This window comes from Strix uralensis, chromosome 2, assembly GCF_047716275.1.
Source record: "Strix uralensis isolate ZFMK-TIS-50842 chromosome 2, bStrUra1, whole genome shotgun sequence".
Lineage (NCBI taxonomy): Eukaryota > Metazoa > Chordata > Aves > Strigiformes > Strigidae > Strix > Strix uralensis.
In genome coordinates, this window is record NC_133973.1 from 42,751,425 (window position 1) to 42,776,427 (window position 25,003).

The 25,003-nt window shown below is 40.0% G+C and overlaps 1 protein-coding gene across 8 annotated transcripts in view; it reads right to left on the reverse strand.

Annotated features, from left to right (window-relative positions):
- SYTL5 (synaptotagmin like 5) overlaps positions 1-25,003 on the reverse strand; it is a 160,415-nt gene that overhangs the window by 32,299 nt on the left and 103,113 nt on the right. For all 8 annotated transcript variants that reach the window (XR_012627509.1, XM_074858549.1, XM_074858547.1 and 5 more), the window contains exons 3-6: positions 18,852-19,067; positions 7,580-7,692; positions 6,051-6,183; positions 3,983-4,108 (exon numbers count right to left, since the gene is read on the reverse strand). Coding sequence is in view for 7 of the 8 variants with exons in the window: in XM_074858549.1 (XP_074714650.1) it covers positions 3,983-4,108; positions 6,051-6,183; positions 7,580-7,692; positions 18,852-19,067 (588 nt within the window). In the remaining variant the exon portion in view is untranslated. The remainder of the gene's footprint in view (positions 1-3,982; positions 4,109-6,050; positions 6,184-7,579; positions 7,693-18,851; positions 19,068-25,003) is intronic.

Here is a 25,003-nt window from a genome sequence, read left to right on the forward strand (position 1 = left end):
ATCCACGGTCATGTCACACTGCATTTGCATCCCAACAGTAGATGCAATGATTTGTGTAAACTACAGTGACAGTTCTGGCCACTTCTGCAGCCAATGTTAATGCCAGCACTACCTCCAGAAGGTCTAAAATCCTTGGCTATCTGCTCTCCATGCTCTCACAACTTGCTCACTGTCCTATTTATATTGCAGTAATGACTTCTGACCCAAACTGGTTGATTCTGTCAACCAGCCTGGAAAGCAAGGAAAGCTGGACAAGTCTTTTTGCCAGATTTCTTGTTAGTACAAGTGACAAAAAAGCATCTGTGATCAGCATACCAGAGCCCAATTGCTGTCTAACACCAAAACAGGCAGAAATTTTTCCATGAGGCACTTTCTGTTAGAGAATACTGATTAGTCCAAATGAACATTGAGGGTTAGAAGGGGTAAGCTGTTGCACTTTTTTGACCTCTTGAAACCATTAAAATCTTTTTAAAATGTATTTCAACACATTCCCAATTAAAGTTTAATTTTAATTTGAAATTTGATTTGCAGTAAAAATACAAGTTTTTAGCTGATCTACTCTTCTTTCTACAGTTCAAACTTTTTCATTTTTCTTCACAATTTAGAGAAATCTCAAAGTGTCTTGCAGGACACTAACAGTTCTGCATACATTCCTATGTACTACTAAAAAAAAAATTACTGGTAAATAGTAATTGATGAAAGAATTGCACCTTTTTCATATGGAAAATACAGCGTCAGAGGACAATAGTAGTGCAAATTTCCTGGAGAAAATTTTTGGAACTTACAGTATACTTTCAGCCAGAAGAGGTTTGCTTAATAAATATTTCAGATTTGTAGGCACCTTCACTGCACCGGACAACAGCTGAATTTCAACTTCACTTGGTTTAGGCTGTCATATCATGTTTAGAGTAACTGCGGTGAAAGTATTTTCTATGACAATGGAAATTTTTATTAGAACTACTGTTGAACTGAGAAAAAATACGCTGGAACACAACAGCTCCTGTTTAACCACCACATTAAGCAGTGAGCACAGGCTCTGAATCCACACTGGTAGATCCACCAGGACTGTCTATAAATGTTGTGCAACCACCTTGTTTTTGTCTTTTAGTGAGCATATGGCAACCTTTTTAACAATCACTATCCAATTTCGTATATTGACAACAGTAGATAATGCATAGTAAACATGCTCTTTTGTGTGTGCCCTTCACATACATGCACTGCTACTTTTTAATTTGATGAGCTAGTGATCAACAAATCCTACTAAATATGCTTTAGTTGATTTTTAGTCCTGTCTGTTTACATAAAGATGCATCTTTGGTGCTGCAATGTCAGAAGAATCAAGGTTACTGGCTGTCATCTGTATTTTATCAAAGCCATTGGACTTAGATGCACACACCTTAACTTCCAAACCTGTCAGTGTATGGAAAGCAGCCAAAATGTTGAAAACCTGAGTTTCATTGCATGTCACACCACTTTTAATGGATCGTTGTCACAAAAGTTGTTGTTACAGATTTTTTTTTTCCTCACTGTGTAAACTAATGTAAATCAAGAGAAGTTATTTAGAAGTAATAGTGGGCTGGGATAAAAGACTTGAAAACATGTTACAAGTTCTGCAGGAGTTATCAGTCAGGCTGAGCACTTGCACATCAAACCTGCTGAACAGACCTTATTTCAGTCCACTATTAGAGAGACATTCAACGCATTTTATACACATACTAAGTAGACAACAAAAGAAAAACGTTGTTATAAGGCGAATATGCCAGGCATTTCCATGTGGTAGACAAGACCTCAGTACAACAGGGTAATGTGTCTGGAATTCCTATACTATTTTTCCTAGAAGTACCCTGATGCAGCCTCCCAGTCCATTCAGCTGCAAAATCAGTAAATGTTTTTGCTGGAGTAGAAATAAACCAGCTGAAGAGATGAACTCATGGCCTGGGACTCCCTGTTACCAGCTCAGTACATCTTCCCTTAAACAGAAATATTTAGAAAGAATAAAATTCCTCTCTGTTTCCCTGCTGATAGGTGAAATACTACCAATTTGGCAATGCAGCTAAGAAGATGAGGGCAATATGCAGGAAAATCTAGGACAGCTACAGTGTCACAAGATGTTACGTTCTTTTAATTTGAAACTCAAAACAGTTATGGAGCATAGCCTGGCAAGCTTTGCTGTTATTTTTAATAATTACTACTCAGCTCTATAAATTAGCAATAGATGAAATACAGCAACCATCCTCAGATACCTAATTAAATATTTAACCATGCATGTACAAGACAGGAATTTTCATCCCTCTACTAAGAAATATAAACTGCTCCTCAATCCTTCCACAAACTAATATTTAGAAAGTGCCATATCTTCCATAGACTGTAAAATAATTCAGCCCTGATACCAGAAGCATCTCCTGGCAACAGAGCTGGGTTACTATGTACTTTGACACAGGACACTGATTTGGCCAGGTAAGGATGAGGTGACAGGTAGAGAAGGAAGTTGCCATAATGACTCAACCCTAATTTAATAAATCCCACACCCTGGCTCTGGGTGAAAGCTAGAAATTGATGCTTTCTGTGAAAGTCAAGAGAGGCAATCAAACGTAAAGGCTATTTTTATAGACTACTTCACTCTATTTAGCCTTCTAAGTCTGTACACAGAGTTATCAGGTGCTGCATTCTACCACCCTAACCAAAATTACGTTGCTTCATTTATGGTTAACTGCATGATAACTTTCTTGCAGTCTGGCACATCAAAACAGCTGCACAGATCTCTCATAAGCATCCCTTTGTCTTTATTCTGATAAACTCTTAAGAGAAAGTTACTTAATATTGCATAACCTTGGTGTTAAGCAACACAGACACCAGATTCCTGAGTTTTTGCCTCTCAGACCCTTCACTCATCTCTATTCAATGAAAAGCAAAACAAATCCAGAAAAAAACAGCAAAAACATTACTTCTGGTCTCATAAAAATAACGCATGAATCTGGTCAGATACAGAAGGCCTAATTAGCTTAGTGAAAAAAACCTTAGTGAACTGTGTATGGATTGAAGAAGAAAACTAGCTTTAAAGCTGATTTGGCTACTAAGTGCTGCAGTGGAAAAAAAAAAATCCAATTATCAACTTTCAAGAATATTGCCACCATCAATGTTAGGCACTCGCAGGGCACACCCCCAGAAATTGGGTTCTTGAATTGTAGGTAGCAAAGGAAACCATGTTCTTGCTTAAACAAGACGGCTCATCTGTGGGTGAATTAAACTTCATGATGTTCCTTTTACCTGATATCCTGTGTTCCTGTATACCTATTTGGAGTCTCCCAGGAACACCATTCTAGAGCTAGAAACTTCTATTGGATCTTACAGCAAATTATTATTTTTCAAACCAGATTGTAAAATTTCTAGGTGTGTGCAACTGAGCAAAGAATGTGGGTCTACATCCAGTATATACCATCCAACAGAACAAGAAAAACATGAGCCATTTTTTGGCTTCATTTTGGAGGTGGGACATAAGAGGAATGTTGCATCTGGCATTTTATAATGTTATCAGAGGCAGTAACAGAGATCTCTTAAGCCCAGAAGAATGATAAATGGATTTCTATTAGAAATAACTTGAACAATAATCATGGAAAGAGACAGGCAAACACAGCCTTTGAAAAAGAAAATATAATTTACAATCAATTAATATGTCATTACCAAAGAAAAGCTTTGGAACATAGGGCCTCAGTTCTGTAATATGAACACAGCTCATCAATTAAAAGCCAGAAAACAAAAAACAACGTACTGACAGCAATCACCAGCCGCACACAAAAGGAAGACGGATGGAAATAATTTTAAAGTTTTTTGTCTTTTTTTTTTTTTTTTTTTTTTAAAGCATAAGCTCTGCCTCTCAGATAGTATTAATGCTGAGCATTCAAAGACACAATGCAACACAGAGGACTGGCAAACACCCCTGTGTCAATCCTGGCATGAGCTGTACCAGATTTCTGCTGCTCACCTCTCAGAGCAAGGCGTTGACTTGCCACTGCGCAGACTTTGGCTTTCAGCTTCTGAGCCTGTGTTCCTTTCACCTTCATCTTTTGTATTTGTAATTTCTCCTTTGGTAACCGCCCTAATTACCTTCCTGATGAAAACAGGGAATAAAAGATGTTAAAAGTTGTAATGTTTTTCCCAAGAAACAGCAGCCTGACCGAAATACCGTGATGTGCGCGTTCTATTAATTTCATCTGCCTGACCTACAGATAACTCTGGATATAAGTGTCAATAAAACACCAAATCTGGTTATCAAACTGATTCCTATGAACAAAAAAAAGCATCATATTTGCTATAATCTGCTTTTTAAGACACAAAACATTAAAACATCCCTCCTACTCAACATGGCCACTTCAAGCTTGGAACCAGATGTGCCTTTTGTGAAAATTTCTCTTCAGTTTATTTTTTTACATTTTATACACAGCAAAGTACTTTTGACTAAGTACGTGTATTTTCCTGTAGCAAATTACACTATATGTATTTTCTCTTAAAGATTTCTTGCAACTTCTACAATTATATGCACCAATGCCCCCAAACATGCTATTTTCCAAAAACATAACATCACTTCCTTACCCTGCAACATGTGGTCTAATAAGACAGAAATGAAAGAAATGAAATAAAGTTTTGAAAAGTAATACTATTCTTCATGGACTTACAAACAATAATAAATGGTTAAGTTATCCCATGACACTGTCAGTAGGAGTTGGCCCAAAATGGCTTTGCTAAAACAAATCCACTCATGAGATATATGAATGTGGAACCTGAGCGAGGAAAAAGGAGCAGGGAAGGAAGAGGAGGAATAATGAACTACTTCTAAGAGAGACCACAAAATATACCAGGAAAAGCAAGCCTAATTCTTATAGGATTAAATTTCCTTTATGGGGCATGCCACCACCAGAAAACATTTCAGACCACAAATTGAAAAAGGCTGAACACCACTAAAATAAACAACAGACAATTATAAAAAATAGTTGTTTCTCATAGGGGAATATGACTAATAAGATTTGCACGAAGGATTTAAATGAAAAGAGGATTAGAAAAGTAAATGTTAATGCACTCCTACCATAGCTACCCATTAGCATGATTTAGAGCAACATCTAAGTCCTATTATAGTAGATTCCCTAAGCTGGTTCTTTCTTCACCTTCATTTGAGAAGCCAGAGGCATTCTGATGCTCTTTTTCCCCAATATTAAAGAGAGATAAATCACTCATGTTAATTTCTGGAGTCACTGGAACAAGTAATTCCATACTCAGCAATTCCATACTCAGCTCTCCTCAGAAGTAAAAAACCTGTAGAAAGCTATCTACCTACCCTATATGTAGGATCCATAACAAAATGTGTTCTTTCCTCCAACAGAAACAATTTTTCCAACTACCAGCCCACAGAGCTCCAGCCATGATATGAACGTTAATATGATTTTTCTTCCCATTCACCCAATAGCCTCAAGTTATGTCCAGACACCACTCGTGCAACCATATATTCAATGCCTCTGTCCATGTCCCCTGAGAGTAAGAGAGTGCTTCTCTAAGGGCATAGCCAAACTGGGGTTACACACATCACAGACGGCAAGATGACCAGCAACATCTGTCTACTCACTGTCACACGCACAAAAAAGGTGCACTGCTTGACTGTTAGACTGCATTTGCACAGCTGAAAACTAAAGGACTACTTGACTTGTGAGCAGAACGGACCAGTATACATAAAAACCAGGCCCTCCAAATACTATTTTTTGCATTTGCTTCTCCAGCAAACCTGCCTTTAGGGACACTTTGTTACTTCTGAGTATAAACAAGAAAAATCCAGGAGTAAAATTGCCTTTTTTTCTGCCACATCTATAGCTGAAGAGTAATTGCTGCTGCATTTCCTAGGAAACAGCAGTCTAATTATAGTAAGCATGCTTTTAAACGAAGGCTGTCTATAACCCTGGGAAGTTTGAGGCTGATGTGGAATGCTGGAGAAACTAAAAAGAAAAACCATCCAACCATATACATCTGTTACCCGATTTACTAGTTTCCAAAAGAAAAGGCTTTACCCTATCTTTCTAGGTCCGCTGAAAACTGATTTATACCCATTTGTGGAGGAGACTGATACATCTGGCCTTTTTTCTTCATTCTCTTGGGGATGATCTTTAAATGTTCTTCCTTCATCCTTACTGGAAACTGTATCTTCAGTGGAGGGGGAAAGAAAAAAAAAGTGTGAATGTTTGCATAAAAAAGGGAGCACATGTCAAATAACCTACAAAAATAGATTTTCCACTTTTCAATACAAAATAAAATCATATGATAAAATATCACTAAAAAACCTTGTGGGGTTCTTTGGCTTTTCCTTTTAATAAAAGAAAATAAAACTAAGTAGCTTGAAACGTTTCTCATTATCAACTCTTGTCTTGAACTATGCTTCTGAATTTATCACCAACAACATTTAATAACCAAAGGAGCTGAGATACAATTTTGCCATGTACAGTATTTTCTGTGTTAGATGAAAGAATGTTTTCCTAATTAAAATGTTTGTTAAACTAGGAGCAAGGCATGGGGAAAATGGCTTAAATATATTTTTTAATATATATATATGAAATAACAAGTAACAAATCACAAAATACATAATTTGTGCTGCATATCAAACCCCAAAGAACGTTAGATACTTGCCAGTTTGACAGCTTCTGAAGCACAGTGATATTGGCAAGATCAGCATTTTGCCAAGCAGTATATTTGCACCAGGCATTTTTCCAATGTGAGTAAATCAGTCCCTCTCCCTACAAACTGCCCATACCCATCACCTTCCTACTCAAAGTGATAAATGTTACATCTGAAGACAGACAACCTAAATAACCGCTTCTGTGTGTGGAGTTAGCTAGTTAAATGGAGACAGAAGCATCAACACTCAGGAAAAACTCGTTTCTTAAACCAGTGGTCCTGAGGTACTGTGCAAGGTACCACAGCAGCTCACAGACATGGTACACTTGCTGTGCTTGGTCAAGACAGCCAGACTGTTTACTGTATCTAAAAGTGCAGATGCAATTTATTGGAGATACCTGGGCAAAAGGAAAGTCAGGTGAGAACTGAGAAGTACAAGTAATCTGAATGTAGCCCATGCTCTAGCATACAGCACAGACGTTAACATTTATCTTTCTTATTCAGAGTTGAAAAAGAAAAAATTAATGCTTTTTACACACCACCATCACAAATAAGAGAGCCAAAGTAAAGAAAAAAAAATGTCTGGGTTTAGATTTCTGCATACAGCCAAACTTCCTGGTAGGAACAGAGAATAAACTTTTAGAGCCTCTGCTGCTGGCTTTGCAGCTGAATAATACTGTCCACCTGTTTAGACAGCGAGGTTTTAAGCAGATCTGTATCTCCACAGAGATACTTCTTCATTCATCTGTATCTTACCTTTTCTATATATTAATCATTGCATAGTAATACCCAAATATGAAATTAAGATTAAAATACTGATTATACTGACACCTTCAACAGTGAAGAATAAAATACAATAGAAGTCAAACACTCTGGAAACAAGGTTTGAATGTATTAGGCACAAGCAAATCTCTCTTGTGGTCCCTACCTGGGAATTTGCGTAGGATAGACTGTCTGACAACATCGGTTCCAAGATTTGATTGTTTGAAGCGCTTTGCTCTTTCTTCAAAAAACCATTCTCCTGTCACTATCCGTAGCTGTCTATATTAGGAAAATGAAAAAAGCCAGAGACATGCACATGAACAAACCTGACCAATCAAATCTCCTGCCCTTAGGTCATCAATCAACCATCATGCTCACAAACTCCGGACAACATTTGCACAGTTCAAAATAAAGAGTGAAGAGATGGATTGCAAAATTTGGGACCGTAGGACATGTTAAAAGAAAATTAGCATCATCTTGCTTTGTGAATGAAAAGTAATTTTCAGTACATGGAAATTTACTTGGCAAAAAAGCGTTTCAACTACTTTTACCAGATTTCCATAGAAAACATGTAACATACTACCTCCCTAGTCCTTTGGATAGCAAACTACTCAACCTCACAGTTTTCAGTATCTCCAAAATGGCAAGAGAAGTAGAAACAACAGTGAGAGAGAAAAACCCCCACCAAAGCTCTTGCCAGCCAAGTCAGCAGTTCATGGGCCCAACTTGGTTATATACAGATTGTTGCAAGCCTATATACATTCTCCATCTCTAAGTTTCATATGCTGCCACTATACGTAGTTTCTTCACATGACAGTGCTGTTATGAATTAGCTATGTGTCGGAGGTTCGGAGGAACGAACTTTTGTCTCTGCTACTGTTCTGGATAATGTTACTTTTTTCTGTTTTCAAATTCTCTTACCTATACTAGCAACAAAGAAATCCTGTATTGGCATTGCTCTTTTCCATAGGTATATTTTTATGCTGATTGTTAGCCTCTTGCTGAATTAGTTCCATTATGGCAAAGCATCACCATTTCTACTGCCTCACTACATACACTTGATGGCAAAAAGCCACTAATCATGAATGCTTAAATAAAAAGCAAATAAACAAACTAAAAAAAAAACCCAACATTAAAAACTGATTTAGCTCCAGCCATGTTCCTGCTTACTTCATGCTCGATAAGAAAGCTTATTTTCAAATCTATACCAGAAATCATCTAGTGTCTTGGGCATGAAAATTCCTACAGAAGGATTTAAAGCACTGATCAATATCTTTGCTATTAAATTACTTTTGAGTCATGCCTGAATGGAGAGTCTTACTTGGAAAAATACTAAAGTTACAGAATAGAATCCTGCCATTGGTAAAAAGACCCTAACATCATCAGTCCTTCCTAACCTACTAATAAATCATGCACCTTTGCATGAGTTATTAAAAAAAAATTTTTAAAAAATCAAAATCCAAAACACATGCCCACAAGCATAGGAATAGAAGATTACTGCCTTATCTTGTCGTTGCAGACTCCTAGTGGCAAAACTCCCTATAATTTGTCATCACAGTCAGTCATTATGCAAGGCATTAAATAAAATCTCTACATTTCTACTCAGAGCTTTTAAATTGCATTTGTTGGACACAAACACTGGAAAGGATTAATTGCATTAGAAACTGTGCATAGTCTGGATAGTATGAAAACCAGTTTTACTCTAAATGTGTATTTTCACAATTCATTTACAGCACACGCTTCTCTGTGCAGTTTTTTATACCCAGATTTACAGCAAGTTTAATGCTTTGTATCAAGCCATAAACCTTTCAGACCTTTGAGTACACCATCATATTCCATTGCAATATAAATGTCATATCACACTGCAATATGAACTACATGGTTCATTCATTTTTTCCTCAGTTACTCCCAAGTTTAATCATAAAATTCCACAAGTGCCATTTTCCCCTTGGATAGAGATTTTATTCATCCCTAGTATCTTACCGGCAATACTTAACTTGATCAAGGTCAGACAGGGCACTCCCCACCCCTTTATCCAGACAAGAACCTTCACCCTTCTAAAAGCCTGGGACAACCTGAAGGAGAATGTGTGACCTACACCCAGGGTTTCAGCAGCATGGGAGGCTGTCCCACACAAAGCTACATGCTTGTACAAGTAAAAGCTTCTAATTATTTCCACACCCAACCCTAATTGTGCCACCCGCCTGGGCTGCTGTGGTTCATGGAGGGGCAGCCCTTATCCACAGGGTCCCCAGAGAGCCATCTCCTACATTTTCTGGCCAGATATGAACAGTGATGAGGGAAAGAAACCTCTCTGGTGCCTCCTGCATCACAAGCACCACAGGGATGTCAGCCTGGGTGGAACAGTGGCTGAGACCAGTGTGTCTGCTTGTTTTAATACATACTAGTCTTATAATCTGACATGGAGATTCAACCCTGCAGTAGCAGGACCAAGGGCTCAAGGAGGGTCATGGGGGCTGGAGAGATCAAAGGAGCCGCAGCCAAGGAAAGGATAAGTTGGGGTGGCTGTGGGAGGAGGCCAGGAAGAAAGAGGATGGAGGGCTGCTGGGCTGTGCAAGGAAGGATCAGAAGCGGTTCTGTTTGTGGAGGGAGGAGGTCTTCCCCCAGCATCCATCCCTGGGGGAGGGCCTTCCTTTCCTCCTCCTCTTCACTGTGGTATGGGTTACCTGAACTCTGAGAGCTCACCATTAGTCTCCCTCCCTCCGCCCCTACTCTATCCCATGCCATCTGAACCACCTTTCCTACTTCCTCTGGGACAAAAGCAGCCTGCAAGATGGGAAAGGCTGGCACCAGGCTGGAAGTGAGGAAGGAGTACTGTGGAGAAGGACTTTCTCTTCCTTTTGCCATCCCCTTGTAATAGTAACTACTGACCCCATACTCATCTTCATTGCAGCTGCATAAAGCTGTGCAGAGAAGAGATAGATTATTCTATCTGGGCAACAAGAGTTCATCCCTGTATCTTCTGGCAAAGATAAATAAGCAATCTACTTCTCTTACTAATTTCTCTCTGCAGGCTGTAATCTGCCACCATTAAGTAGCCCCTAATTACATAGGGGGTGCCCTCTTGCTTAGCCAGGGAAGTTCAGAGTCATCACTGCATGCTCTGGCAAACAAAAACTGGATGCCCAAGGAAAGAGGAGAACACGAACAATCCTTTTTGCAGGCCTGAGTGGGCAAGGGAGTGTGACAGTCACTACACCAATGGAGCTAAACTGTGTGCCAGTTCAGCTAATGATGGCAAACTGTATTGTCCATCTTCTTCATCGGTTTGATCTTATGAAGCAGTAATAAGATCCACATTTTAAACTGAGGTGCCAACTTCTTGGCAGGTCTACTTTGAGGAGGTCCACACCCATTCTGCTGTGACTTCACCAAGAGGACCAGGTCTGAGGTAAAACACAGACAACTCCCTCAATTTACGCATGAAACACAGCAAATAAAGGGAGTATTGCCTTGTTTTAGTCAAGTGCTTCACCTCTCTAGCCAATCCTGTTATCCACAGTTAAAGGGAAAAAAAAACAGCCATCAATAGCCATCCACTGCAAGCATCGCATGAAACAAGTAGAGGCCTCAACCTTCACTTCAGACCTGCGTCCTTATTATCATCAATGCTACGTCAGTCTTGGGATCCTGACTTCAGCTGACAGTCCCCTTCTGCGAAAATGTCCTTACCCAACAGATCACTGCTATGAAAATATCACATCCTAATGAAATAAGGGGAAAACCCCTAAGCTTTTCAGCTCTGAGTTTATAGCGCACTGAACGGTCAGTGTTAGGTTAATGGTTGGGCTAGATGATCTTCAAGGTCTTTTCCAACCTAGATGATTCTATGATTTTATGAATATTGGATATATTTTTCACGTACACTGAACAATTCACAGAAAGCCTAGTGATCCTGTTATCTTAATCATTCATACATGTCGGGAGTACCTATTTAAACAATTATTGTTCTACACATAACTAGAAATGAATTCTGATTAAATGATTGCCTGTCTCTGACTTAAAGTTTGAATTTCATAATTGCACTTGACATTCTGAATCAAAAATTGAAGAGCTAGACCTAAACAGTCTTATAATAATGTTATTTTCATGCATTTATAATTATGACAAAAGGAGACTGTCTTTCCTACTGAGGTCGTGTATTTTTCTTCTATTTCTGATACAGAACTTAAATAAACCCTTCCCATCTAAATAATTGTTTCAGTAGGAAAAGAAACAAGGTCGTTTACTCAACAGTACATCAAATCCGTGCTTGCAGGTTTGTTTTCTGCTGTTTTTAAAATGGGTCCAAGGTCCACATGGACTGTAAATCACGGTATGTGCATGCATTTTCTTTACTTTCTCAGTTAGTGCGTAGCATACAAAGTAAAAAATATGTATGTGTTCTACCAAAACAGTGTTTAGACTGGTCTTCCAAGGTGTGCAATAGATGCAAAAGTTGGTAGCTTTAGAAAGAAGGAAAATAGTGTTATAAATTGTAATGGCAGCAATTTTTGTGTGATTGCTCTTTCTGATACTCAAAACAGCTACGAAAATTTTAAAGAAAAATAACATTCAAGTAGATAGGTTTTGTACCAAATATTTTAGGTTTCTGCTAAAGTCCCTATACATTTAATTACTAATCCACTTACTCACATCATTATATGAGAGGGAGAACGTTATGGTTCCATGCTGCTTCTCCTTCTATGATCTCCTACTAAACGGATTAACTTCACTAATACACTGCTCAGTTTAAAAATGTAACATAACCTGTGGCCTATCCCTGCCAAAAACTTAACTTGTTATTTTCCACTCTCATTTTTTGCAAGACACTTCATGGTTAAATGCCCAATTATAAAAATTTCATTTAAGATGGAAAGTCCCAATTGTTACTTTTAATAATTTCTTTAGGGAAAAAAACCACATTGGTAAAATTGTTTCACTATCCATTTGATTATCCAGATAACCCACATCCACAGTAGAGGAGAGAGATTTAGTCTAGCTTCCTTTCCCTCTCCTGTTCCTCAAGTTATTTTGCTTCCTCCTTGGGAGTAAAATTTGGAAAAAAAAATGCCAAGACCAAAGGCTGCGTAAAATACAGCCTATACATGAACATACCAAAACATACACACTCATCTTTGTATATATTCAATTTCACAGAGTATTTTCTATAACATAAATTAATTCCAGAGTAATTTTTAATATGCTGTGAGGCTATTAAATAGAAATTTTTGACCCTATTAAAAGAAGGCAAATTTGCTTAGAAGTTACTAAAATAGAATGAAATTGTAAGAAATCTGAAAAGCATTTGCATACTAAAACATATGAAATGCCCCTATTTTTAGGCTCCTAATGGGAATAAATGTTACTAAGATACTGATGAATTTTCATGACTCTTTAAGACAATATAATTATTTCAAAGATGAAGATAAATTTCCCATTACTTCTTTGTTCTGATGTAATGACTTGGGCCACCTAGGCATTTTATCTTGAAGAACTCAATCAAAATAAAGGCATTGTTTTCAGATATCTAGACACATTCATAATGAGAAATACAAACAGCATCAGGATGCAAAATCAGCTTGTCAGCAGACTGCTTGAAGAACTTGATTTCCCTCAACCTATTGATCATTTTAGATGCCAAATTTAAAACACAAACTGATCACATTTTAAGATGTACAGGGAAAAAAGTGACCTTAATGGAAAGTTACTCTTTTAGCACCTATGTTTGAAAGCTCCTGATGACCTGAGTTCCTTGTATACAGGGAACAGAGCAGAAATCTTCCTCTTTCATCAAGTACGTCACTACATACAGGCTCAATTTACCTCATTAAATATTACAACAATGTGATCATCAAACACACAATCACATAAATAAAGTCTGTCTTGTTCTCTGCCCTCAGTAACCACAGAACTAAGAAGTTAGCAAGACTTAGCTCTAACCCTTCTTGACCTTCCAATTCTATATCTTGCAACATTATATTCTAGCTGGTAATAACTCCCAAGGGGGAAAAAAACCCCAGTAATCTTCTCTTTATGGATACCCAAGGGGAACATCCTTTTTCAGTAACTGTAAATTATACAATGATTTATATATAAACCTGTTTGTTTTACTTAAAAATACTCATGAACAGCTCTCACTATTCACATTCAAATGTCTTTCCTCAAATTCACTAAATCTCTTTTTGAAAGTGTTTTAGAATGCAATTAATATGTTGCAATGAGCTTTCCCATCACCATAAGCTGTTTTGCATGCAAGTCTGACTTTGGAGAAATGGCAGGTGAAATGCTTTAAAGATTATTTGGGAAGAGAGAAGTCAGATTCACTTGTTTCCAGATGAAGGTGTTCTGGCTGACAGATGAACAGATTGTATTATTAAACAAACTGATATCTCACTCCTACAGCTACCATCATGCTACTATATAATTTAAAAAAAAAAGTTCAGAAAATACTACTGTGTTTTACCATATCCTTAAAAAATAAGCATCTTGAAATTATGTGATCCTCAAGTCAAAGTCAGCATACTTGAAGTTTCCTGCCATCTTTTTTTGTTTTTTAACTTTTTTGGTCGCTGGACATAAACCCACCATAAATGTTAAAGCAATGATAACACTTGAACCCAGGCTATGTGACAGGATGTCCTTTTGCTGTAGTACAGGTATCCCAAACTCCTGTGCTATCAGTGGATAGGCAGGACTCAAGATGCTCAGAAGGAAGAAAAGGTCAAAATGTATTAAATGAAGCAACAGGCAGAAGCTGGCTGATATTATCTACATTTTCTTTTATTGCCACAAGACATTCTTTGTTTCAGCAACCATTTTGGATTATCTGTGTAATTCAAGGGATTTCTGCAGTAATTTCTGTAGTACTTATCAACCTCTCTTTGAACACACTCAACACCCAGTATCAGACCTTCATCACTGACACCAGATGTAATGCAGTAGGCTTTCCAACAGTTCTGAAGAACTTGCTTCTGAACATATTCCTGCAGGTATGACTGATGACTATACAACAGGATTTGTACAGGTTATTACTATCACCATCACCTTAAGCAGCGTTTAACAGACATTCCTGAGGACAATTTTGGAGAACAGCCAAGAACTAGTATAGCACCAAAACAAAAGGCCATGAATCCATTTCCCTGCCTTTAAGGGTCTCACAGTATGTGTGACAACATACATCTACATTATAACAACAGTATAACCTGCCTCTGCTAATGGAACACCACAGCAGGTGCTAGACTCAATACAGATATCAACATTAACCTAGTCTCATTCATCAGGGTTGCTAGAAGAAAAGGACAGGGGCAAAAACCCTCACTTTTTGCAAAGCCACTAGCATGGTGAAACAATCCACTTGACAGACACCAACACTGCATGCAGATCAATGCTACAGAGCATAACCGTCTCTTAACACTGGATTCGTATTCTCTTTTCCTTGCCTTCTGCCTTTTAATCTTGCCAAAGGCCCTATTCACATTAACTTAATCAGCTCCCTCTCAAATGTAATTCAGAAAGCCTAAAAATCCTGATTTTCCCTGCATTTTCTCACTTAAGTGAGAGGAAAACAGAACTGAAAGAATAAGCTAGAACTACACACAATGATTTAACTGAAATACCTATCTCAAACTTTTATCTCCACACTGTCCACACAGAAGATAATCTCTCTGTGTACTCCCAGAAGAGTAAAAGGCATTTTACAGATCATTAACTATCACTAGAGTCTTGCAAAAACACTGCATATGAACAAAAGGGAGGGAGAGAGAGAGATTGCAATTTAATAAAGATACCCAACAGCAGCAGAACTTTAGCACTTGCAAAGTTTAGCACTTTGCAAGCAAATTACACCATGGTTTGTAATAATTTAAAGGCAGGCTTCAATCAGAATTAATTTTCAAGATGATTCCTAAAACCACTGCTTGATGAACAGAATTGTGGCACAATCACAAGAGGCAGAGGGGACCTATGTTCTGAGAATTTTACCTCATCCATCTTTCAGCCCCAAAACAGGACCATCTTTACTGATGTCATCACTCCTGAGAGGGGTTTATCCAACCTGTTTTTAAAACAAGATTCCGCAATCCCTCTTACATCAATATTCATCCCACCTAACCCAAATCTTTTCACTGCAATTTAAGTATCACATTACTTACATACAAGTGAGTACTTGGAACAGTCTGTATACCTCCTCAATGCAGGTGCCTTTTGTAGATCAAAAGCTGAGTTATGCTGTTTTCTCTTGCCTAGGCCAAATGTTTCTGACTCCTTCCATTACTCTGGACATACCGTGTGCTACGTACACACTATTATTTTCTGCTGAACTTTCTCCAGCTGACCAACATGAAGCGTGCTATGCAAAACTGGGCAGGTTCCCTATATAAACCAGGATTGCATCATGTATTTTACAGACCATAGTTCTGCTTGTACATACCTGTGTTGAGATGCTGGACTTTTCTACAGTGGAAAATACTGTTGAATCACGTTCAGCTTTTCATTCAGTACAATACTCAGATCCTTTCCTAAGAAACAGCTGCATACGCTGTTTTTATCCTCATTCTGTGTTTGTACAGCTGTGTTTTTGCCCAATTGTGGTAATTCCACGTGCCCGTAGGGAGCCACCACTTGCTTTTTCTTCAAACCACTTCTCTAAATTGTAGGCAACACTTTGAATCCTAATCCTGTCCTTCAGCATGCCTGCAGCATCTCTCAGTTTTATGTCACCTGCAGGTGTAACCGGCAAACTCATCTGCTGAATTGTCAAAGACCTTAATTAAAATACTTAACAGTAAAAAGCCAGGAAATATTCTGCTCTATACCACTGCTTGCTTTTCACTCTCAATAAGAAAAAAAATTTAAAAAAATGTCTGCAACTACTCTGAAAACTGAGCTTTATAATTTTCCAGGCAGGTCTGCAATCACACTGACAATTTATTCCAGGGCATAGCTCCCCTTGCTTATCAGCTTATTAGAATGGCATGAGAGAAAGCATCAAAAAGTTCAGCTAAGTCAAGTTATAAGACATCAACAGATCCTCCTCTAATCATGAGGTCTGTCACACTATCAAAGGAGGAAATTATATTGGTTTTGACATTATTTGTTCTTGAGCCAGCTCTTATTCATCTTCCTGTCATCTTCTCCTGGCTTTCAAACAGCACAGCAACCATTTGTTTCAGTATTTTTAGAGAAATTAAAGGTAACTTCACAGGGCCAACAAACCCCTTGTTCTTCCTTTCTTCATTTTTAAAGAGCAGCATTGCATTTGCCATTTTCCACTCTGTCATCTCACCTGCACCCCATCATTTCTGAAAGGCACAGCACTGAGTTCACCTCAGGAACTGGCTGAAGCGAACTACAAGGAGCTCAGCCAGGCCCCTACCAATTTAAAATCATTTCTCAAAATCAAGCATTTAAGCATGTTTCATCTTAAGAAAAGGTGAGACATCGTCATCTGGATGCACTCCCATGGAGGAGGTTAACCTGCTGAGGAGGTTAACGCATCTAGCTAAAAACAGATGTTAAACTTCTAAAGCTGAAGTTAGAAGATGCAAACCCTAAACTCCATGTCCTGCTGTATTAATTGTCCACTAGCTGTCTAGCTAGCCAAATTCTGACATAGCTAGCAATTTGGATTCACTCTGTAATACAATATACAAAAAGCCTTATCTTCCTGACCTCATTAGTTTGATGGTCTGTTAAAAAAAAAAAAAAATCCCTCTGCAGTTACTCTGATTCTTTCCTCCTTTAACATGATTATTTTATCATGTCTTTTTCTTATATCATCCAGTTCTTACATCAGGATACTTAACAGTTTTATTGCCCAATACATTTCTACTTTCCTTCATGGTTATCTTACTGAATCAAGCTTCAAAATCCCACATTACCATACCAGTCAAGTGAATTATACTTCCAAGCATATATGGAGTAAATATCTTTGAACATATAACATCTCTTTTTGTTTATTCACTTGATATCCTGTGCTAGAATACTGATTCTCCACTTTTCAGCACTGTGATCTGCTACCCTTCTCCTTCATCCCTCATGTCCAATATTCTAACTGTGAAGATTAATCTATCCCCTTCTGTTTTCCCTCCCACCATGGCACAATTTACTTTAGAACACTCACTAATAGAGATATTATAAATACAGCCTTCTCCATGCCGAGATCATAGAATCATAGAATGGTTTGGGTTGGAAGAGACCTTAAAGACCATCTAGTTGCAACCTCCCTGCCATGGGCAGGGCCACCTCCCACTAGACCAGGTTGCTCAAAGCCCCATCCAACCTGGCCCTGAACAATTCCAGGGAGGGGGCAGCCACAGCTTCTCTGGGCAACCTGTTCCAGTGCTGTACCACCCTCTCAGTAAAGAATTTCCTCCTTAAATCTAATCTAAATCTACCCTCGTTCAGTTTAAAGCCTTTAGCCCTCATCCTATCACTACACCCCCTGATAAAGAGTCCCTCCCCATCTTTCCTGTAGGCCCCCTTTAAGTACTGGAAGGCCACTATAAGGTCTCCCCAGAGCCTTCTCTTCTCTAGGCTGAACAACCCCAACTCTCTCAGCCTGTCCTCATAAGGGAGGTGCTCCAGCCCCCTGATCATCTTTGTGGCTTCCTCTGGACCCACTCGAGCAGGTCCATGTCCTTCTTATGTTGGGGGCCCCAGAGCTGAACACAGCACTGCAGGTGGGGTCTCACAAGAGCGGAGTAGAGTGGGAGAATCACCTCCCTCGACCTGCTGGCCACACTTTTCCTGATGCAGCCCAGGATACAGTTGGCTTTCTGGGCTGTGAGCGCACATTGCTGGCTCATAGTCAGTTTTCCATCCACTAATACCCCCAAGTCCTTCTCCACAGAGCTGCTCTCAATCCACTCATCACCCAGCCTGTATTTGTGCTTGGGCTTGCCCCGACCCATGTGCAGGACCTTGCACTTGGCCTTGTTGACATTCAGTTATTATAAACACAGAAAAAAGCAAGGACAGAAACATGGGTTAAAGTGCTCAGACTCACAATTTTTACGTCTCTTTCCTTACAAATCCACCTACCACGTCAGTCAGAACATACAGACCTCACTTGTTCTTAATTCAGTTTTGTTAACTTCAAATTAGTTGATTCCTAGATTTATGTTTCCATAATGCAGATAGACTGTCACTGGTTTGTAACTGATTTTCTGTCTTTTTCACAGTACTTCCTACTAACAAGTGAGTATCTGTGATGATTGTAGCTTTCTTTAGAAAGCAAGCTAGTTGAAACTGTCTTGGAACTGGAAAAAAAGATACTACAAAATAGTGCAGCAAATAAAACCACCAGATAAGCCTCTTCCCTTGTGTACTTGCTATGCATATGCTTTTGTGCTAAGGGGATGTAATACAAACGCCAGCACAAAATTACATATTCAGTGGTAATCTCTAAACATATTTATGAAAGCTGCACAACTTACGCAATCTTGGCACACACTGAGCACTTCCACTGCCCATCAGTTCCCACGACACGACACTTATTGCAAACTCGAAGTTTACAGGTTTGGCACAGGTCTCCTCTGTCAAAGATTAAGCCCAGGCTTTTCTGACAGCGAACACAGACCCTGCTGTTGTCCTGTTGACAATGACGGTTTCCACCTTTCCTTCTCACTTCCAGAAGCTCATTTTTCAATTTCCTAGAAGTAAGAAAATAAAATATTTTAATCTGGAGATACAACAAAATGATCTGTAAAAACTTTTTTAACAGATTAAGATTTAGCACCAGAAACTAGAAGACACAAATAAGTACAATACAATTTTTTTTTTGTATATTGGCTGTATTTTTTTTACACACATATGACAAAGAAGGATAAATCTATCCTCCACTTCTCAGACATGCATTAACTGCAAACAGCTGAGCAGTTCTGGACAACTGGTAAACCATCTTTGCTTGTCCCTCATCAGTAATTCAAGTCATGCTGAGCCCAGGTTTACAGCAGCTCAAAACTGTGACTATTCTGTGCATCCATAGAAGGAAAAGACGAAAATCTGTCCTGTAATCAGTGTGCATTTAATACTATTCCAGTGTAGAGTTCGCTAGGAAAGAATACGCAATTCTGCATTCAAAACCTAAGAAAACCCCAAACCAAAACATCTAAATAGATAGTGGTGTTATGCTGTGATGTACAATTAAAAAAAAAAAAAAGGAGAATGTCAGTTTAAACAATACAACTTGCAGATTACCAGTTCCACCACTGACTCTGCAGGATAAAAGTATTTTCTTTTAAGACCTAATTTTGAAGGCTGCAGTTTCAATGGTGTATGAGTTGGGTTCTTAATGAGAAAATAACCATACGTGAGATGGTAAATACTGTATTTCAAACAGCAAAAAAAGGAATTTGAAGATAAAGAGTTAGGAAGGATGACAGGAGAGGCAGTTTTCTAAGCCTTCCCAAACCAGGGGACTCAAGCAGGACCCTATCATATCCTAAACCTCTCACTAATAGCTATCTGACCTCAACTCCAGAGCTTTCCCTCCCATGCCACAGCCTCTAGCTCTTACCCCTCACACCCAACCCACAGAACCATCTAGGTTGGAATGGAATATTGGAGGTCACCTAGTCTAAACTCACATCCAAAGCAAGGCCAACCAGACTGGGTTGATCAAGGCTATGTCCAACTGAATCTTGAATAACAGAGTAACTCCAAGTAAAGAGTCTATGATGTCTCTGGGCACCTGTTCCAGAATCTGACTAACTTTATGGCTTTTGGGGGGAAAAAAAAAAAGTGCCTTCCTAATATCTAACCAGAATCTCCCACACTCCAGCTTGTTCCCACTGCCTCTTCTCCTTTCACTGTGTACCTCTGAAAGGAGTCTGGCTGCACTTTTTCTATACCATCACACTAAGGACTTGAAGACAGCAATCACGTCTCACTTCTCTTCTGAAGGATAAGCAAACCCAGCTCCTTCTGCCTCTTTGTTTACGTCATGTGCTCCAGCCATTCTAATCATCTTGATGGCCCTCCACTGAACATACTCCAGCATGTCAATGCCCCTCCTATTCTGGGGAGCCCCAAACTTCAAACTGTATTCCAGATGTGGCCTCACAATTGCTGAATAGAGGGGATAATCACTGGCCTCAACTGCTAATGTAGTCCTGTATGTGGTCAAAACTGTTATGTCCTCTCAACACTTCTCAGCTGAAGCTCCATCCACTCAACTCCCAGGCTCCTCTTACCCATCTCAACCTGTTCAATCAACAGCCTACAGGTCCCCTGCTCTCTCCAGGCTTTCCTGGCTTTCCCCCCACCCCCAAACTCCAACCTATCTTAAGCTCCTCTGTCCTTTCAAGCCCTTCCTGCACTCCACTTTACTCCAGAAAACCTCCTTCCCAAGGCCACAACTCAGCAGATGGTAAGTTCTTTCAGTTTTACATGCCTGGGTGTCACAGTGTCACTGTATCCTGACTACCCCACCCTTCCCTACCCTCTTTTTTATGCACTTCATCAGCCAAGAGCCTCCAGGGTCCCTCTATCATGAAGCACTCCAGCTCACTGAAATCGCAATCTCTGCACACACATACATGCTTTAAGGGGGATTTAAAAAAACCTGGCTATCAGCTTCACCTAGAGATCAATAACAAGGTGTCAGGAAGAAAAACACTGAGAAGATAAAACCAATAAAAGAATACAAGTTGCAGCCCAGTGAAGGAGGCCGGGAACATTGCTTAGGCCTCCAGGGACTAAGGTCTGACAGAATCAGGTTATTTGTGGATACATTGCCTTGCTAAAAGGTTGGCTAGAATTTTGCTTCCCACTGGGATCCCATGAACAACAGCTGCTCTGCAGCCACCTGGCCTGTGGATGCTCCACCTCTGACAGCTTTTGAAAAAGGGCATGTGCAATCCCTAAAGGCAGTGACTACAAATTCTGTCAAGTATTTTCCTCTGCTGGCCTCTAGCCAAAAGTGACTTCTTCATTCTGCTTTGGACTCTTCTTCCACATTCAATCTAAACTGCCTTTCTCTCATGCCATAGCCTTCAGAAGTCTGTCCAGGCTTCATGAGCTTTCTTGGTAGTTTGCTAACTGTTCTTGCAGTTTATTGATTACATCTAACATCTACCTACCCTGCAGAGACACACTTAGCTACAGGGGCATGTCCATTTTCTTCTTCTGTCGGCCAGTTCCAAATGCAGATGGGTGACCTGCACTACAGCAACCGCCAACTGCGTTGCAATATTGCTACTATGCACAGGGAAGGCAGATGATCACCACTTTTGCCACCTCCTCCTTGAATCTACCTCCTAAACAAGTCTGCTTCAAATGGCAAAAGTCCATTTATCTGCTTCTGGACTGAGAACTAAAGGCAAAAAACCTCAAAACCCTGATATTAGAATGCTCTCGGCCACACCATTTTAAGGAATACCACGTCTATCCACTTGACTAACAAATACACAGTTCAGTGCTTGTGAAGACATCTAATTACCAGTGGTCACTTACATTTCACTAAATATTAAACAACATTCACAAAATGCTTGGTGATTTACTGTCTCCCCTCTCAGCAGTGTGAATTTGTCAAAGTACTGAGCTACATGGCCCTTTTATTTAGTACAGCCACTTTTAGTACCAACTGATCTCAAGGAAATTCGTTAAGATTGGATCGTGTTTTCACACATTGAGAGGTATTGCAGCACTTTCCAGGTTCACCCCCAAAGCCCTGCCTGTCACAGCTGAGTGTCCTTCTTCACCAGGAATTCTTAATCTGGCCAATATTTGGTGCTTCTGCCCCTCTCATTGACTTTTTGTCTTTCTGGAGCTTGCTGAAGTCATCCACTTGCCTCTGCGCTGGGTCCACCCTATGAACAGTTCTCAGAGCTGCAATGGGGAACACTGCTGTCAGGAGACTTTCAAGCATGGAAAATGCGTACCCAAGAAAAGGAAGAGGAAGGGCAGATCCAGCTTGCACCTGCCACCTGGATCACCACCTTCAGCTGCACCCACAAACTTCCATTCTACTTCCCAGCTGTGAGCTGACAGCAGACAAGGACACACTGTCCAGCTGGAGCCCTGGGACTGCTCCTTTCTTCCATGTGGCCTCTTTGGCATCTCAGCCACTCCATTCTTCCTACTCATTTCTCATAGGTCAGCTCAAACAGTTGGTTTAACTTAATGGTACAGAGGTGACAGCTACGGTTTATGTCTAAGTACAACAAGCAAACACTAACAGATTCAGCTTTACTCAGCTTCCCCACATAAAAATCTCTCTGCATCTGTACTGGGTTTACATGGTAAGGTTTTGGCCACTGGGGGTCCTCAGGGGTGGCCTCTGTGAGATGAAATCAGGGGCTGTGCCTTTGTAGGCAGAGCCAGTTCCAGCTGGCTCCAAAACAGGCCCACCGCTGATCAAAGCTGAGCCCATCAGCAATACTGGTGGCACTTCTGTAATAACATATTTAAGAAAGGGGGAAACTGCTGCACAGCAGCTGTGAGAGGAGTGAGGAAAATGTGAAACAGTCCTGCAGACACCAAGTCAGTGAAGAAGAAAGAAGAGGAGGTGCTCCAGCTGTCAGAGCAGAGATTCCCCTACTGCCCGTGGAGATCATGATGAAGCAGGTGGTCTCCCTGCAGCCCACGGAAGACCATGCTGGAGCAGATATCCATCCTGCAGCCTGTGGAGGACCCCATGCTGGAGCAGCTGGACATGCCCTGAAGGAAGCTGCAGCCCGTGGAGAGCTCCTGCTGGAGCAGGCGCCTGGCAAGAACTGTATCCAATGGGGGACCCACACAGGAGCAGTATGTTCCTGAAGGACTATACCCCCATGGAAAGGGCCCATGCTGGAACAGGGGAAAAGTGTGAGAAGGAAGGAGCAGCAGAAAAAAAAGGGTTGTGAACTGACCGCAACCCTCATTCCTCATCCTCCTACGCCACTTGAGGCAGAGGAGGAGATAGAAGAGTTGGGAACAAAGGAGTGATGTTGATCCTGGGAAGAAGGGGCAGCTTGAGGGGAAGATGTTTTCAGTTTTGTCCTTGTTCCTCTGTATCCTTTTCTTTTTTTTTTTTTTTTTAATTGGCAATAAATTACATTTATTTCCCCCAAGTCAAGACTGTTTTGCCTGTAGTAAGCAACTTCCCTGTCATTCTCTCAATCCATGGCTTTTTAATGTTATTTTCTCCCCCTGTCCTGGTCAGGGAGGGAGCAAGATCGAAGCTTGGTGGGTGTCTTAGCAGCCAGCCAAGGTCAACCCACCACAGCCTCCCTTCCCCCTTCCTGTCTGCTTGTTTGTTCTGAGTCTCCTTCAGCAGCAAAACCAGCCTACTGGGGAGGCAACTTAGTCTCTGGAGGAGAAGAAGAGGGTAAATCAGACTTAAACACCCTGCACACACAATGTTTTCTCATTGCCTAGCCACCTTTTATCAGAGTTTCATCTGGTCACTAATCCATAATAATGTCAATTTAGGCATTTGAAAATCTTGGAATTTTTGAATCCCATTAAAATCCTCTCCCCTCGGAGTCACATGATTGATTCAACATTAAAATCATACTCAAAATTAAAAAATGGTATTCAGTTCCTTGGGCACATTCAAGCTTCTCTGTAACCACAAGGAACAGGATTTCCTCTTCCCTCCGGTCAATCACAATGAAACCTGAGAGAACTCAGATGCTGTGAGCTAAGAGAAACACAACAAAGTCTGAGGGCTTATGACAGTATGATAGAAGCCGGTAACACTGAGACATTCTTATCTCAGTTGGAGCACAGAAACTCTTCAGCTAGCTGGACGAGATTCCTATGAACATAGAGTATTGGTTATCCAGTCGGAATGGAGAAATTGCAAGCAGAAGCGTTCAAGATAAACAACTGAATGCTACAGGTCCATCTAGGTTCCCTGAAACACAAGAAAAGAGAGGGGAAACATTTGTGTTGCACAAAAATCAGAGAAGTGCAGCTAAATAAATACGCCTGGGCTCACTTAATTTCTCTGATAAATATTATTTTTCACCATAAAGCCATATCTTTTCAATAAAACAGCCAGTTCTAAATGTGTTTAAAGTTATTAACAGGGAAAATTCTTAGGATAAGTCAGAGGAATAGGGGATGAAGAGCATCTACAAGAACAACTTTTACAGTGGACTGTCCCAAATGTTCCTAAGGTCTTTGGAAGTTTTTCTACAGTTAAATGCACCTACTGTTATATGCCTCATTCTAAAATCAGCATTCAACAAAGCCCTACTCAGTAAGGTCTTATTTTGAAATACAGAGGAAAATAACTGCTAGAACTTGCCAAACGGCTTCAAGCACAAGCTCCTTCCCCGCACAAGCTTCATCTTTCTAATCCTGAAGTCCACAACACAACATCACAGAACAGTTGAGGAAGGGATCTCTTAAGACCAATTTAGTCCAACCCTCCTGCTCAAAGCGCAGTAAACTATATTAGGTTGCCCTGGATTGATTCAACTGTTTCCAAGGATGGAGATTCCACAACCGCTCTGGGCAGGCTCATCCGGCGTTCAACCACCCTCACAATAAAAACATTTTTCCTTCTGTTGAGATGCAATTTCCTGTACTTCAGTTTGTGCCCACTGACTTTTGTTTGTTCTCTGGATACCACTCAGAAGCGTCTGACTCCATCTTC